At 48.5% G+C, this 16486-nt stretch overlaps 1 protein-coding gene across 1 annotated transcript; it reads left to right on the top strand.

The window, feature by feature from the left end:
- Positions 1 to 1400: 1400 nt before the first annotated feature.
- Positions 1401 to 14505, top strand: LOC103769847 (janus kinase and microtubule-interacting protein 3; the record flags this gene model as incomplete). The annotated part of the gene is made up of 14 exons (XM_008937086.1): positions 1401 to 1460; positions 2621 to 2749; positions 4244 to 4372; positions 6348 to 6431; positions 7206 to 7268; positions 7609 to 7707; positions 8653 to 8751; positions 8841 to 8894; positions 10680 to 10745; positions 11134 to 11202; positions 11286 to 11363; positions 12933 to 13136; positions 13469 to 13534; positions 14455 to 14505. Coding segments are annotated over 14 exons (1251 nt in total), but the record flags the coding sequence as incomplete, so codon positions are not given.
- Positions 14506 to 16486: the final 1981 nt, after the last annotated feature.

Genomic DNA, 16486 nt, shown 5'->3' with positions numbered 1-16486 from the left:
CTTCATCCTCATCTTGGTGTGCTTTAAACTGCTGTTCAAGAAAAGCAAGCAGGGTGTAATAATATTTGTTATCACCTACACCTCCATTCAGGCAGCGAGCTAACACAAGGGGTTTCTCAGCATAGATGTTGTCAAGGGCTGTATCAGCAGAAGTTGTTCACCACAGAAAAATGTAATGGCAGTGGAGAGCTCTGGTGAGCGAGGAGAGCTGTTCTTTTAACCACTAGGATGAACTCAGAGGCAAAAGTCAGCCTGGTCACTCTGTCCTGATGGCCAGTAACAAGTGTCCCCTGTCTCTGGGACAGCTCTGCCAGGTTGGAATTGCATAATTTTTTAAAAGCCTGATTGTCACTAGATTTGTCTCACCCATACTGGGATGTTCTCAGTCACTGCCCTTGGTGAACTCATCCCTTTGTTTTTATCAGTAAAGATTTTATGGACTTAAGCCACCAATATGTATGAATAAAATGTGCCCTGCTTTGTTCATCACCCACGTGTGCAGCAACATGTCTGCTGCCAAGTGGAGCAAGTACTTGATTTTCTTCTGTCACTGCTGCCCATGTTGGGATTTGCCGTTGGGCTGGTGGCAGAGGCACGTCAGCAATGTCCCACAGAGTCATCTCATCCCCTTACCAAGTGCTTAACATGGAAGATTGCCACACAGTCACAGACTGGGTTGGTGGGAAGGGACCTTTCCAGGTCACCCAGTCCAACCCCCTGCAGGGACAGGGACATCCCCAGCTAGAGCAGGGTGCTCAGAGCCCTCAACCTCCCCTGGGATGGTGCCAGGGATGGGGCAGCGACCACCTCTCTGGGCAGCCTGGGCCAGGGGCTCACCACCCTCATGGTGAAGAACTTCTTCCCTGATACCTAGTCTAAATCTCCCTCTTTTAGTTTAAATCTGCCACCCCCTGTCCTGCCCCAGCACGCCCTGCTATAGGAGTTTTCGAGTTTGAACTTTACTCTCTTCAATCCTGGACTTTGCCTGTGTCTGCAATCCAGAATGAAGACATTTTTTCAGTACTACAAAAACTTGACATGACTCTGTGACGTGACACTGGACAGAAAAACCTGCTGGCAGCAATAAATGCTCAAACATCTTTTCAGAGGCAGTGAGAACCTGCAGATCTTAGACAAGTCAGCTGATGCTGGAGGTGTGGGGTTCAGACAGGCTCTGAATTTTGTGTGGGTGGGTTGTGACACGTGCACAGCACCAGAGCCAAGGGCAGGAGTTGGTCTTTGCCTCTCAGCCTGGTCGGGGAGCCCACCCACCAGAGAAGAGCCATAGCATGGCCCGAAGTGGGCACGGTGACTGCATTGCCTGATGGCTGCTGCCATGGGCACGGATAGTGCCAATAACAGCTCTCCAAAAACAACTAACGTGTGTGTGATTCTTGCAGGAACGTGACAAGCTGCTAAGGTACAGGAAGCAAAGGAAAAAAATGACAAGAATTCCTAAGGTAAAAAACAAGCTTGTGTTGTGACCTGTGTCTGGGCACGCTGCCTTCCCGGGGTGCCCTGAGTGCCACCGAGCCTCACGGGGAACCTTCTCCTCGAGGGTCTGCAAACGGGGCCCCATCTGAAATTCAGCTTGTGCTGTTCGAGGGTGTTCAGAGCCTTTGTGGGGACATTCAGGGAAGATGTGGTAGGGGCAGGGGAACTGTTTGCACTGCACATTACGAGTGTTTTCAGGCTCTGCGTTTACCCCGAGCAATCCCGCGGGACTCAGTGGTATGTGATTGTCTGAAGATGAGACAGATTTTATGAATTAACACATCTTGAAATGATCTTTTAATGGCACTGCCTGAAAACATATGTAGGTTGTAAATAATTCATTATGGAGTTTAGTAACACACAAAATTTGCTGGTTGCAAGAAGCAACGGTTGGAGCTCAGGGAAAAAGAAAATGTTAGTTAAGGAAGACTTGGCAGGATGTAAATATCAATATTAACACTGTGAGGACATCGTAAGGGGCAACGCCAGGGACCTGAGAGAGCTGTGTGCTGCATACAAACAACTGAGGTGGTGCTGAGCTAATGAATCTATAATTGAGGTCGATATGAGGTCACTCCTTACCTCCTGCCGTCCTGCAAAGGGGCAGCCAGGCCTTTCAGAGCTGTGCTTTGTCTCCTTCAAGTTACCCACTGCAAACGAAAACAAAAAGCCCAAATCATGAAATATTTTTGTATAGCAACAATTAAAACTAGTTTAGAACTGTGTTTGAAATGCCATCTGTGGCATTCAAGCATTTCAGAGTAAATCTTTCTTCACCACCACTCCCTGGTTCTTTCAAACAGAAGCAGCCTGGAGTGGAAAAATGCTTTTCCTCAGGCCACCACAGCATTGCTGTGCCATCAGCTGAGAACCACCAAGCAGAGCCTTGCAAATCTGCCTGCTCCTGTGACCGTGGTGGCAGCAGGGGCACCGGGGTGGTGGCAGTGGATGGCAAAGGCATCTCAGTGCCCAGGTCCCACCTCACACTGAGATGGGCACACCCATCTTGCCCCATTAGCCAGGACGGGGGCAGTGCAGCAGAGCCAGGCGGGGCCGTGGGGCTGTGGGACCCCACAGCGAGCGCAGCCACTGGCACGGCCCCTGCCTGACCCCTTGTCTCTGCCAGAAGCCGGTCGTGGAGACGTTTTTTGGCTATGATGAAGAAGCTTCCTTGGAGTCTGATGGTTCCTCTATCTCATACCAAACCGACCGGACGGATCAAACCCCTTGCACTCCTGAAGATGACTTGGAAGAGGTATCCATCACAAACACGTGTTATTTTGTTTTGAAGCCTCGCTGCTATTTTTTAACGAAATTTCTGTTCCATTCTATCATTTATTTGTCACCCCCAACCTGAAAACTTAAAATTTACATTAAATTTAATACTGTGCATGCTGGTCATTAACTCTCGATCTTGAGTCTTCCGTAATTTCAGAACTTTTAGCTAAGCTGGAAATATTATGTCCTAAGAATATTAGATTTATAATGGTTTCATAAATTAGAGGTCTAAAAAGGCCTGAAGTTGGAAGAAGTTGGAGAGCCCCAGGAATACCTATCCCCACAGAGATCTGCTGCAGGTTCGTGCCCGTGTAGTTTGGTTCAGGTCCTTCTATCTGTCCTGTTGACCTCAGCACAGAGTGGGAAGGTTTGTGGGAGGAGGAGTGAAGGGTGACACGGAGCCCCAGGCTCCAGAGCAAGGGCTGTGTCCTGGCCCCTGCCCCCAGGTGGGGACGCTCCTGGAGGCTCTGAGTGCAGAGTACACAAAGGCAGCTGGCAGCTCAGCCAGAAGTGATTATTCCTGGTGGTCTGCAGGGCTTCCCTCCAAACGCTGCCCGAGCCTCTGTCAGATCCCTGCACTTACATGTTCCTGGGTTTAACAAGAATCTTGTACTAACCAAACAAGTGCTGATAACTCCTTGCCACCCTTTAATGGGATGCTGGCTGCAATCCTTCCTCTGCCATGTCACCTGGCTTGTAATTAGACCTGTTAAAGGGATGCTGAGGAACTCGAACCTCCATCATAAAAGACACACAGCTGGGTGCCAGGTGGGTGCTGCACTGCAGGGGAGCTGGAGGTGTCTTTATATGTATGAGCCCATTTATTTCTCATTCCTGTAGTGACTTTTTTCCCCAGTTCAGACAGTGCACAGTTTATGCATGCAGCCAGCAGTGTAATTTCATTTCATGTTGAGTGAAATATTCCTGTCTCCCTGACATGAAAGCACTGAGGGCAGGGGGATGTGAGGAGAGTGAAGATGAAGGGCTCTTCTCATGTCGATGTTGCCAGTTCTACAAGTATTAACTCTAGATTAGTGCTTCAATAATTGAGTAAGACTGTCAGGCTTGGCTTCTTCTCCAGACTGGAAACCTTTTGTTGTTTCAAGACAGCTGTATCTTCACCTGTAACCACGGTGACTCTGCCTGCTACAGTGATAAAGGGCGAGTCAGGTGTTAGTATGTAGGGATGGCAAGTTTGTATCTTTCCAAGGTAAGGGGAATTATCTTTTTTTTTTTTCCTTCTATATTGAATTTTCTTGCAGTAAGTGTGTGCAGAGATGCTTAAGGAACAAAAGGGGAATAGTCTAAGGGCACACAACAAATTCCTTAGTCCTGTGCTTCCTAAACTGCATTTTAAAAATACTTAGTGTTGCCTTTTTTAGAGAAAGCCATCTTATGATTATTTTTTTTTTTCATTTTCATTCCATAAACAGAAGCAACTGGTGCAATGCATCCTTATTTTTACTTCCAGGGCATGGCCAAGGAAGAGACAGAACTGCGGTTTCGGCAGCTGACGATGGAGTACCAGGCCCTGCAACGAGCCTACGCCCTATTGCAAGAACAGGTCGGAGGAACATTGGATGCAGAACGAGAAGTTAAGGTCTAAATGGCTTATATTACATGAAAATAAAGGATTGTAATTGTATGGGGGTTTCTGACTGTACTTGCTCAGGCTGTTTTCAGGCTAAGCTGGGGTCAGGCTAACGCTTTTTTTCAGGCTAACGCGGCTGGCTGGGGAGCGGGCTGGGCTGCTGCCAAGGTGGGCTCCAGGGTCCCTGACCCCAGCCAGCTCCTCCAGCAGTGCCCATGAGGGGCTGGTGTGCTGGAGCAACCACCAGGACTAATTTAGTCTTTTCACCTCTGATCAGTTCCAGAGAAATTCAGTGAGAATTTTTATGGGAAATCCTTAAGATTAAGCTCTTTTTCTATAAAAAATCCAGGGCAGATAGCCTTAAATATATAATGCTTGGTATTTAATTCCTTCTGGGTTCTGTGAGATTACATGATGCTTCATAAAGTGTTCAGAAGGCCTGTAGCTGAGATTCTTTTCCTTAATTAAGGTTTGAAGCATCCTGTGCTGTGCTGTGCTGTGCTGCCTGTCTCCTCACACAGCCCACGGGGCCCAGACATCTGGCAGGAGATCATGAGCAGGTTGAGCATCCCGGGCACTGGCAGGACGTAGCATGCACAGAATGCAGGGGTGGCTACTGCACACACAGACAGATCCTGTTCTCAGCTAGCAGTTGCTGTTTCACAGGGGAACTGTAACTGCAAAGTCTTGAATGGCTCTGTATCTATTGTTTGAATGCACTGCCCAGGAACACTCACAGTAGCTCAAGGTGAGGATGAGGATGCTGGGGGCTCCATATCACCCAACAGGGTAGCTCAGGTGGGGACGCCTCCACCAGCTGTGGCACAGCACCACGTACCACGAGCTGTGACTGTCCCAGCCCTGGGCAGCTCCCTGGCCCCAGCCAGCATAGAACCAGTGGCCAGATTCCTCTAGATGGAGTCCATTGTTACAGTGATTGCAGTTTCAGCTTTCCTGCCTATAGAACTAGTCTGTTTTCCTCCCGCTGAATAACACAAAGGATGAACAGCTAGGTTCACACTGCCCTCACTGGTGAGTACCCCAGAGCCCAGACTGGGCACCCCTCATCTCCCAGCACCTCTTGTCTGGCAGACACAGACCCTCTCACCCACTGAACACCCAAACTGCACAAAACCTGACGTTCCCAGAAGCTCTGCTCTGCAGTCCTGGGGACTGCACCTTACAGAGACTGGTAATGGAAAAATGCTCAGCTGGAGAAGAGACTTGACTTTACTCCTTCCATAGGGAGATAAGAGAGAGAGAACAATGCAGACAAGTGAGATATTTCCATTCTGAATAACAAGATAAACAGGTTTGTCTTTATACAAGCAGATAAATGGTTTGAGGAAAGAAAGTGTTCCATAAAACAATATTCAATTAATAAACCATCTAGTAATAATGGTTTATTCTCCAGCAAACACCTGTAGGCAGGCTGTGTATGTTTAAATAAGTATGAATCTACAAGTACAGTAAAAAATTACACTGCACACAGTTAGACTGTAGGACAGGCACTAAAGTCACTGTGGTCTGCCAGTGTGTAACATCAACTCTGTGGGGTCTCTTCTGGGCTTTGTAACTCCTCAAAAAAACACAGGGAACAGGTGTGCCCCAGATTGTGGCATGAGAGTTTTGTTCACTTGTTTGCACAGAGAAATGAATCTCTGCCTCCCAGCAGCTTCCTCCAGAGTGGGCAGCCTGCTCCCTGCAGCCTGGCAGAGCCTGAGAACCCTTTGCTGTGCTGCTCCCTGCCTCCCAGGGTGCTGCTGAGTTAGTCCTGACTTCACCTCGAAATTATCACCCTACCTTACAGGCTTCTGTTTGTCATTAATGCTGTGTGCGTAGCTGCAAATGTATTCTGCCAAAGAACTTTAAAAATTATTGTTAAACATGTCTGATGCTTTAAGTATTTCCTGTATCTCTGTTAGATTTGTCTTTTAGAGAAAGTTTGATTGTTTATTTTTCCCTTTTCCCTGGTATCCTACAGACCCGTGAGCAGCTCCAGGCAGAGATACACCGCTCGCAGGCGCAGATAGAAGACCTGGAGAAGGCCCTGGCTGAGCAGGGGCAGGTAATGCAGGGGGCTGAGCACAGCCCCTGGGGGTGGCAGGGGCCCAGAGACCAGCCTGGGGGTGTTACTGTCCCATGAATACTGTGGGTGCTAGTGGGTGTTTACACACTTACAGAACAGTCCTGAGGTGACCTTCCAGAAGCTGCTTTGGTTCATCCAAGCAGACATACCAGAAACAGCAGAAATATTCCCAGGCTGTTTCTAGCTTCTGTCTTACTTTTCCAGGAAATAAATTTTAAAAAAAATAATTAAAACAAACAACCAGAAAATGCTTTTTGAGAACTTTAAAATAATACTAAACAATTTGATTGTTACCTTTTCAGCTTAACCTCTTACTATTCTTAACCTTATGGGCACATAATGTTCTGGGTCTTGTGGAGTTTGTATATTCATCACACTAAGACATTCATTTCAAAATAAAGCTTATTTTTGCCAGGGTTCAGAAATATGTAATTTCTATTCAGAGCAATAGACATTTAATAGGGATACATAGCTAGAAATATCCCTTTTAATGCAAATCTTTTTTTTTTTTAATTTGAAAGAGTTTTTAATCATTGGAGTGTTTCTATTCCATCTGAACACTAAAGTCTTTGTTAAACTAAGATGGAAAAGTTTAACTTAGGAAATTATTTTTTCAAATAATGGAATTGCTGTTTCATATGCAGTATTATTCTGTCCCTTTTTTCTATATGTGTGATTTAGTGACATAATTAATACTGTGTTTGTGCTGAATGTTGCCAGCTTCACCTAAATATTGGTCATTTCTTTTTCAAGGACATGAAGTGGATTGAAGAGAAGCAAGCACTGTATAGAAGAAACCAAGAACTGGTAGAAAAGGTGTTCAGTGTTTCTATCTGTATCATTCAGATAATACTTGTAGCTTAAGGAATGCAGAAGGTGCAATATTTTGGTCTGTATCACACAGCTCTACTGGAAATGACTAAGGTATAATAACAGGACCCTTACAAGCCTGCCCAGAAAAAGTGGCTTTCTGGCATTCCCTGCTGCCCCACACAACGTCCTGCTCGTGGCCGTGTGAGGACAGTGGCTCTGGGGGGCCCCACATGTCCCTGCCCCTGCTGAGCCCGGGCTGGGCTGGGACCCTCGTGCTGAGCCCAGCTGCTCGTGGTGGGACTGGAGTGACATGGGGCCAACACCACATCCCTCTGTTTTGCAGATAAAGCAGATGGAAGCCGAGGAAGCCCGTTTGAAACACGATGTCCAGGACGCGAAGGACCAAAATGAGCTCCTGGAGTTCAGGATCTTGGAGCTTGAAGTGAGCACATGTTGCTGCTGGTGTCCTGCCCTGGGCTGTGTGAGCCACGCCAGGGGCACCACGGGGTTGGGAACTAGCCCATGTCTACTGTGGAGAGCCACTTGGCACTGCACGAGACCAAAGGGGTTCATACAAAAAATAGAAGAGAAGAAGTCCCCAGACACCCAGGGGTCGATGCTCTAGATAGATAGGCTGTTCCAGCAGGCTTGCTACCTCAGTCATTTTAAGCTCCAGAGGACTGGCTCATGATGTAGACACACATTTTACTATACTCCATCTGTTCTGAAAATGCAGAGATAAAACCAGAACAGATCACATGTGGGAAAGAAGAAGAAAAAAAGAACTTTTTTTCATTGCTAAAATTCACTGGTGGGTGTCACCTCTTGCTAAGTGTGCAGAGAAGGAGTCGTGTGGCCTAGACTGCTGCAGTTCCTCTTCTGAGCCTTCTGTTTATATACCATTACCTGTATAAACAGAATCTATGTGCTCTTGGAAACTGCTTTTGAAATTCTCCACAGAGAGGTTAACAAAGCAGCTGCTCACAAGGACAATGTAAATGCTACCTATGTTATATTAGGTAGAGGTGTGGAGCTTTGCTCAGATGTGTTACATAGCCAAAATCATAGGTCATGATTGGTGCCCAATGGGGAAGCACATGGGGAAAGCACTGGTGCTGTTAACGTGCCCATCTGACCTGCTTTGTGGTGAGGTGGAGGCCACCCAAAGCACGTGGAGTGTCCAGGGGAGCAGCCCTTGCTCCTGGCTGTTAGTGGCCACAGGGTGCAGGAGGAAATAAACCTCAGAAAGAAGCCACTCCTCAGTAAGACTGCTCCTCAGTGTGTTCAGTCAGAGTCAGCCTTTTCCAAACCAGGTTCTCGAGCTCTTGGTGAAGCTGCCACTGGGGACGTGCCCTGGCGGGTAACGAGCCAATTCCTGTCGTTTCAGGAGAGAGAAAGACGCTCGCCAGCCATCACCTTCCACCACGGCCCCTTCACAGAGGGGAAGAGCCCCCTGCAGGTGTACTGCGAGGCAGAAGGTGTAACAGTAAGGGATCCTCGCTTCCTGCCTCCCTCCCCCCGTGCCAAACCAGGCGCTCTGCTCTGACTCCTCCTTCTCCATTTCTCTCTCGTTAGGACATAGTAGTAGCAGAGCTGATGAAAAAATTGGACATTTTAGGGGATAACGCCGTAAGTGTATGTTCCTTTAATAAATTGTGCATGCTTTGGTAAATATTTGTCCTCATGTCATGTTCCAAAGCCTTCTTGTTTGCTGCTGCTCAGCCTGGCCTCCCTGTGGTCCAAGCACTGGGCTATGAGCTGGGTGCTTTTGGGCTTCTTAATGTTTTGCTCAGAGCCTTCTGGTGAGTGCCATGCAGGACGGTGGTGTCACGGTGTTGCTTTGGGTTTTTTCAATGATTTGGAAAACATTTTGAAACTCCAGTGTTTGCTTTCTTCACACCTGGTTTCTTTATTTGCTTACTCTGCATTTGCTTTGCTTTTGCACTCCAGCAGCTGTGTGTTTGGATTTTGTCTAATAACCCACAAACCTTCGATAGTAACCAGGATATTAAGTGAAAAGTTACAGCAGCAGCATGAATAGACACAGCAAATGATAAGAAATTTGAAAGTGTTTCTGCTTTAGCAAATGGGAGTGAATAATTACACACACAGTTATGTATATAGAAGATATATATGCCCTTGGACCTTTTTTTCCCAGACTCTTGTCTGCTTACAGAGCCCGTGGCTGTGAGGGGAGGAGGAGAGCAGAGTCCCTCTCCAGCTCAGGCTCTCTCAGAACCCACAGCTGGGGCTCTGCCTGGGACACCCCACTGCCAACATGGGGTCTGCAGAGAGGTCCCCACCGAGGTCCCCTCTGTGCTCACAGCTCCTCACCCGAGCTGCCCCAGCTCTCCCCTGTGCCTCCCCAGAAAAAAATCCATCCCCGGGGCTGTGGGGGCAGCCTGGAAGCAACTCTTATCCCCCCACCCAGTTAAAGCAGTGGGGTCATCATGCCTGCTGTCCCCAGTGCCTGTATCTACACCCTCTGCCCCACAGCATCAAGCCAGGAGTTAGTGGAGGACGTGAAACCCATTGGCACAATTAATACTCTTCACTGCTACAGCTAATGATATTCACACTGGCAGAAATATGAAGAATCCTAAAATCTTTTTTGTGCAAAGAATAAAAGAAAGATAGATGCAAGTTTCATAGTGATGGGATAAGACTGACCCTGGCAATGTGCAGAGAGATAATACCCATTAATCCATTAATCCCTGTGGTAATGTTGTCTTCAGTGGAATTATTTTTGTCAGGTTAGTCCCGTGCAGGATGGTTTCACCATAGTCACTCTTCTTAGCACCCTTCTAACTACCCTGTGGGAATGAGAGCTGGTGGCTCTGGGTCTGAACAAATGCAGGTCTCAGCCTAGGAGGATTCATTTCTCCTACTTGGTCAGAGTAAGACCAAGGTTTGGGATGCAATGCCAAACATGGCTTCAGCAATTTGGTTTCCTTAGAAAGCATGAAAGCATGGACTGAATAGCTAACACCTTAAATGTTCTCCAAAATCACCACTCGGCTGTGCAAAATAAGGGCTGTGCACTAACCTACTGCACATACAACTGAACTCAAGGACCTATGGCTGCATCTCTTCTCTCAGTGCAAACCATGCTAAGCTTGAGCTTAACTGCCTGTGTGCTCCTTGTGGGGGGGAGATAGATCCAGTGCCACCTGTGTTTTTTTATAAATGTGAGAATTTTACAAGAGTTAACTGCATGCATGAGAAGAATTCAGCATGAACAGTTACAACTGTTTTTCCAACAACGTTGTGTTACAATACTGATTTTCTTTGCCTTAGTTTATTGTTCCTTGAACATATTTAACTTCGTATTTATTTAACACAGCAGTGGCCCAAGTAGTGGATTAGTAGCAAGACACTGGGACTTGTTGTAATTATACTCTGCTTTTGGTGCAGAATCTGACCAACGAAGAGCAAGTAGTTGTCATACAAGCAAGGACCGTCCTCACGCTGGCCGAGAAGGTAAAAGCAGCTGCAGGGCCCAGCAGGCAGCAGGGGGTGCAGCCACAGCTCCGGCACGGGCCATCGCTCTTCACCAGGGAGTGCTCTGGCTTTGACCAAAACAAAGGTGGTGTTCAGGCAATGCAGACAGACTTGGCTTCTTTTAAACGTTTCTCGATTAGCAAAGTGATGTTAGAAAGTAAACATCTAGGCTTCGAGTTCTTTTTTCCATCACCAATAGATACATAAACCAAAAAATGCAGTAAAATGGTTAAATTCTCCTCTTTGGCTTTGTGGGTGTGAGGAGGGACTCGCAGCCCGGGCTGGCCGCGGGCAGGTCTGGGGAAAGCTGCAGCCAGGGCTGCCACCTCTGCGGGGTGGCTGAGGCAGCGGCTCTCTCTGTGCACAGTGGCTCCAGCAGATAGAGGTGACGGAGTCTGCGCTGCAGCAGAAGATGCTGGACCTGGAGAACGAAAAGGTACCGGGGGAGGAGGGGTCGAGCCGGCGGGAGGAGCTCTCGGCCAGGGCTGCGGCACTCACCGCCCCTTCCTCTGTCCCCAGGAGCTGTTCAGCAAGCAGAAGGGCTACCTGGACGAGGAGCTCGACTTCAGGAAGCAGTCCTTGGACAAAGCTCACAAGGTGAGGAAACCCAGCCTGGATTGAATGACAGCTTGTGTAATACGTGTAGTCTGTTCTCTGCAGAAAAACTCTCTGCTTCAGACAGTACTGCTCCTGGAGTGCCCCGAAGACTAAATAGGCTGAATTTTAATCAAATCCTCTATACCCTGAGCTAACAGTGAGTTCCTTGTGTTGGCATGGTTCTTGCAGGATTAGGATCTAAGCATTGATTTATTAAACTCAAACTGTAATTTAGCAGAGGTTTTGACACACGACTGAAGAAAATCTTGTATTCAGTAACTTATCTTTTCCTTCCAAAGTAGAGATTTTGACCTAGACATTTCCTTAGCTCTTAGATTACAGCCTCTGTAACCAAAACAGCTGAGGTATTATGTGATTCTGTAAACCTGAAATGAAACTGCTTTTAGGTCAGGTTTGCCATTAGCTGACCCTAACCCATTTTAACCACTTCTTCAGTCATCAGCTGTCTGCTTATTCAGTCAGAGAAAAGATCAGAATATACTCATGAGAGACACAAATGCACAGATGTTCACATCGATTTATTCTTTCAGTTCCATCTAAATCCTGAGCACAATTATGCCTTCTGAGAAGCCATGAGCACTCCTGCCTCTCTTTCTGGGTATCTGCTATGTATTTGTATCTCAAACCATTTGGGGGAGCTTTTGCTCAATACACATCCTCTTCCTGTAAGGATGATTTTTAAGGAGAGAGAACAAGCATCCCAGACTGTGTTGCAACCCACACAGAAGTAGCTGAGGGGTTTTTTTTTGCATTTTCCTGTGCTCTTTGAAGGCATCAGGCGAGCATGCCCAGGGAAAGTGAGGGGCTCTCCTCCTGGGCACAAACACAGGCTGCAGACAGCGAGAGGGCTTTGTTCTGCCCTCACACCGAGTGCCAAAAGCTCTTCTGATGTGTACGATTTGTCTCACTTCCCTGTTCCCTTTGTGCCCCTTGAGATGAGGAGCTGCTAATCCCCCCAGCAGCTACAGCCAACAAGATTACCAGCTGTAACTGTGCAGCTTTTTGCACGGTTTTCACTCCCTTTGGCTGCTGGCGGGGGAGTTTGCTCCAAGAAGCGCTTGGCTCACACAGACTCCCAGCACTGCTGCTGCTCCACAGACCGTGAATTTCCCCACGCTCCTCTGTCTTCCCAAATCAACATAATCCAGGAGGGATCACTGGTGTATAATTGAGGTTCGGGGCCCAGCAGAAACCCCTGTTTCAAATAACAGCGTTGGGCTGAGGCAGTCTGGGCTAGCGAGGGTGCTGGAGTTGTTTTAAACACTGAAACCAGGATCTTCCTCTGAGATCAGCTCTCATCTCGCTCGCAGAGGCACCGTGGTTGCTGTCTTTCCATTCCCAGCAGCATCCATAGCTCCTGCCATGAGGTTACTGCTCTTGTAAACACCCCTGGCCCACGTCTCCTGCCCTGCCCCGAGCGGGAGGCTCCGCACAGGACCCCTCTGCCACTCCCGTCGCCTCACCGGGGTGGGATTTTCAGCTCCTCACAAAACCCTCATCCCACCAGAGACAAGGTCCAGCTGACAGCCTTATATTGTTTTTGATTAGCAAATTCTGGAATTAGAAGCCATGCTCTATGATGCCCTGCAGCAAGAAGCTGGAGCCAAAATTTCCGAACTTCTTTCAGAAGAGGAGAAAGAGAAACTGAGGAGCGCCGTAGAGCAGTGGAAGCGGCAGGTCATGAGCGAGCTCCGGGAGAGGGACGCCCAAATCCTGCGGGAGAGGATGGAGCTCATCCAGCACGCACAGCAGGTAGGCACTGGAGCAGGGGCACAGGTCTCGGGGTGCAGGTGGAATCGTGACGAACCTGTGAGCAGCAGCCTCTCCTCACAGAGCTGGGCCAGGAACGGCTGGTCCTGGGGCCAGGCTGTGGCTGACTCGGATGATCCCTGGAGCAGGGCGGTTTGATTTTCATCAGTCTGTCACACAGCAACGTTCCCAGAGGGCTCATCTACAGCTTAAAACCCAATTACAGTTTTTCAGAAGCACGGCACATACAATTTGTATCTCCAGCAATAATGCATCTTCCGTGTACATCTGTATTTGGTTGGTTAATAAATATTTTTTTATTTGAAATCTGACAGAGAATTAAAGAGCTAGAAGAAAGAATTGAAGGCCAAAAAAGACAGATAAAAGAGTTAGAGGAAAAGGTAAGGTAATGCAGATGAAAGAGTTCTTGTATGTGCACATGACCATCTGTTCATTTCACCTTGGCTATGAAAAGCCTCCTATGAAGTTCACATTCATTAGCGCAGTGAGCTCGTTAACGTGGGAGTGCTGCAGGGAACCACTCTGCGTTTGCATGAGTCCCTCTGGGAAGGAGAAGGTGCCACCTGAAGTGGAGTTTTCCTTCTGTTCTCCCCAGCACGGGCTGGGCAGGGACGTGGGGGTCCCTCTGCCCGGGCAGGCAGTGATGGGGTGGCCAGGCAGCACAGGGGTGAGGTCAGCATGTACCCAGGGAAGGAGCCAGGGTCTTGTCTCCATCCTGTCCCCAGCACGTGCACTGCACAGAGCTACCTTCCCAGAGAGGAGGAGGAGGAGGAGGAGGGTCTTTCTCCTCTCCTCACCTGCAGCCACAACAGTCACTGTCACCACAGTTAATGTCATCAAGCTTCCTCTAGCCAAGCCACAACTGCTGAATTTTACCCTAAAATGACCCTCATCTGAGCCTGCTCCTAGTGGAATTGCCATGGGAGAGCTTGCTCAGGTACAGCAGGGGCTGGGCTGGGCTCGTACCTGGAACTGAACCCAAACCTTGGCACTGTTGGGTCTGGGGTTTTTTGAGATCTCAGAAGAATTCAGCTCAGTTTTTCCTGAGCCCTTGGCTGTGGCCAGGCTGGTCTCTGCTGGGACAGGAGATGGTTCTCACTGGTCTGATGGACACGGGGGCCCTGGTGGGGCTGAGCTGAGCCCCGAGCCCTCAGAGCTTCCTTCACACTTCATATTTCCTTTCAACCGAGAGTTTTGTTGCACTGTCTGTAACCACAGCTTGGTTCTCAGCTAAACACACTGTAAACTCTTATTCTCTTTCTTCTCTTCCATTTTTTCCTCTCTTCCCTCCCCTTTTCAGTTTTTATTTTTGTTTTTATTTTTCTCTTTAGCTTTCATTCTTTGGTCATAGTCCTTCAGGCCACATGCAGAAGGTAAGTGCTCAGATCACCTCTGCTCTCCCCTCTTCTTGTAAAGCACCAGAGCCTTCCCCTTGCTACTCAGGGTACTTCAGCAGCACTGGGGGCCTTTCTGGGCACCCCACATAGCCCAGAAACTGAAATCTCTAACACCTCTAAAAAACTCTGAAGCCCAGGAACCAGCAGGCTAAAAACTTGTCAAACACAATTTCCTTCTGCAGAGCAAAGGACGAGGACAGTGAGGAACACAGAGGCCTGGAAGCATGGGAACCTCTAGCAAACCAGGGTGAACAGCCAGACTGTGCCCGTTCCCCTGAGTGCAGCGGGCATTGCTCCAGCTGGTCCTTGCTGGAAATCCATGGAATCCACCTCCCCTTCTCCCCACCCTGCTGGGGTCTCTGACACACTCGCAGCACAGCTGAACCTCTTGCATTAGCTTGTCCTGTCCAGGCTGAGCAACTGGAACAAACTGTTCTAGAACATTCATGTGCTTCTCCAAGCCTCATGCCATGGGTCCTCAAACACTGCCTCAACCTCCCTTCTCCCTCATGGAAATAGGTGATAAATTGTCAGCGTGTGCTTCCAGAGCTGGCAGAAGTCACCAAGCCCTAGATTGCACTGGGGGAACATTCCAGCAGCCATCAGCCTCGACAGAATACAACACAAATCCTTTTTTGTCAGCTGTCCAGTTCAAACAGATAATTATAAATATAAACCATACAGAAATTCCATGCATGCCATTTTTGCCCAGATATACTTTTCTTTGATCCATCTTTTTTTTATCTTTTCTTGTTTCAGCCTTCTGAGGAAGCTGCAATTGCTTCTACTGTTACCGACAGGAAGACAACGTTGGTTACCAAGACAGAAAAAGAGACTTTGCCACTTCAGAAACCCCAAACCCCTCTGATATTCTGCTACTGGCGATGGAAGGTGCAATTTTTTGTGACCCTTTCAGACTGAAGCTGAACGAGGGTATGTGGACATGTCTGCTCAGGTGATGTCTCCACCACTGGAACCTTTGACTGAGCATTTTGAGAAGACAGAACTAAGGTGATGAAGAAGAAAGCCAAAAACCCCCTCCCTCTCCTCCAGCCACAGGCTCCTTCCCGTGAGCCCTGGCTCTGCTGCTCGGAACAGCTCCCAGCTCTGCCTAAGGAGCGATCTACTAATTCAGATAAACTGGATATATCCTGGTTCCCTGCTAAGCAGGCAGTAAATTGCTTCTCTGTGGAAGTCACCGTGTCCTGTTTTCTATGTCACACGTTTATATCTGTTATTCATTGTTATTTAAAAAGCTGTCTTGGAAGAAGATTATAGGAAGAGTTCCAGAGGAGTAACTCGTGGAAAGATAGATGTGGATGACAATGAAGGGGGCTGTTCCAAAGCATTCTTCATAACACAGGGTATGTCCCATGGCTTGCTGAAGATCCCACAAGCCCAGTTTTAGGGAAAAGCCTGAAGCTGTGCTCAGGAAGTCAAGCTGTAGGAATTTATTTTTTGAGTTTTTTGTAGACCATGGCCCACAGCACTGTGAGAAAAATGGCACAGTAATTTATCATTTGCTGTCCCTCCATGCTGACAAAAGGCTCCCAGCAAAAGCTCCACCTGGAACAGAGTGAACACACAGCCCGTTCCCTCAGCTCTGGGCTGGGGGGCAGCAGGGGCAGCAGGAGGTGCCATCGCCCCAGGCTGAGGAGCAGGAGCCCCAGCCCAGCACCCAGCAGGAGAAGGAAAGGGACCCTCTGGAAAGCTGCTGGAGGAGGGGAAGGCCAGCAGAAAGCCCCAGTGGGACCGGCCGTGCCGGGGTGCAGCCGAGCTGCAGGGAAGGCCAGGAGCCCCCAGGGTCCCGTCCCAGCCCCACGGCCACCCTGCCACGGGGCTCCCTGGAGCCACCACCCGACCCTGCAGCCAGAGGCAGGAGGCAAACCCAGCGCTGCGACAGGTACGATGGGCTGCTCCACTGGAGTCCACCTG

Source organism: Merops nubicus, unplaced genomic scaffold (assembly GCF_000691845.1).
Source record: "Merops nubicus isolate BGI_N331 unplaced genomic scaffold, ASM69184v1 scaffold20683, whole genome shotgun sequence".
In the NCBI taxonomy this organism is placed as follows: domain Eukaryota; kingdom Metazoa; phylum Chordata; class Aves; order Coraciiformes; family Meropidae; genus Merops; species Merops nubicus.
The sequence above is the reverse complement of the archived record's forward strand: the minus strand, read 5'-3'. Positions and strand labels throughout refer to the sequence as shown.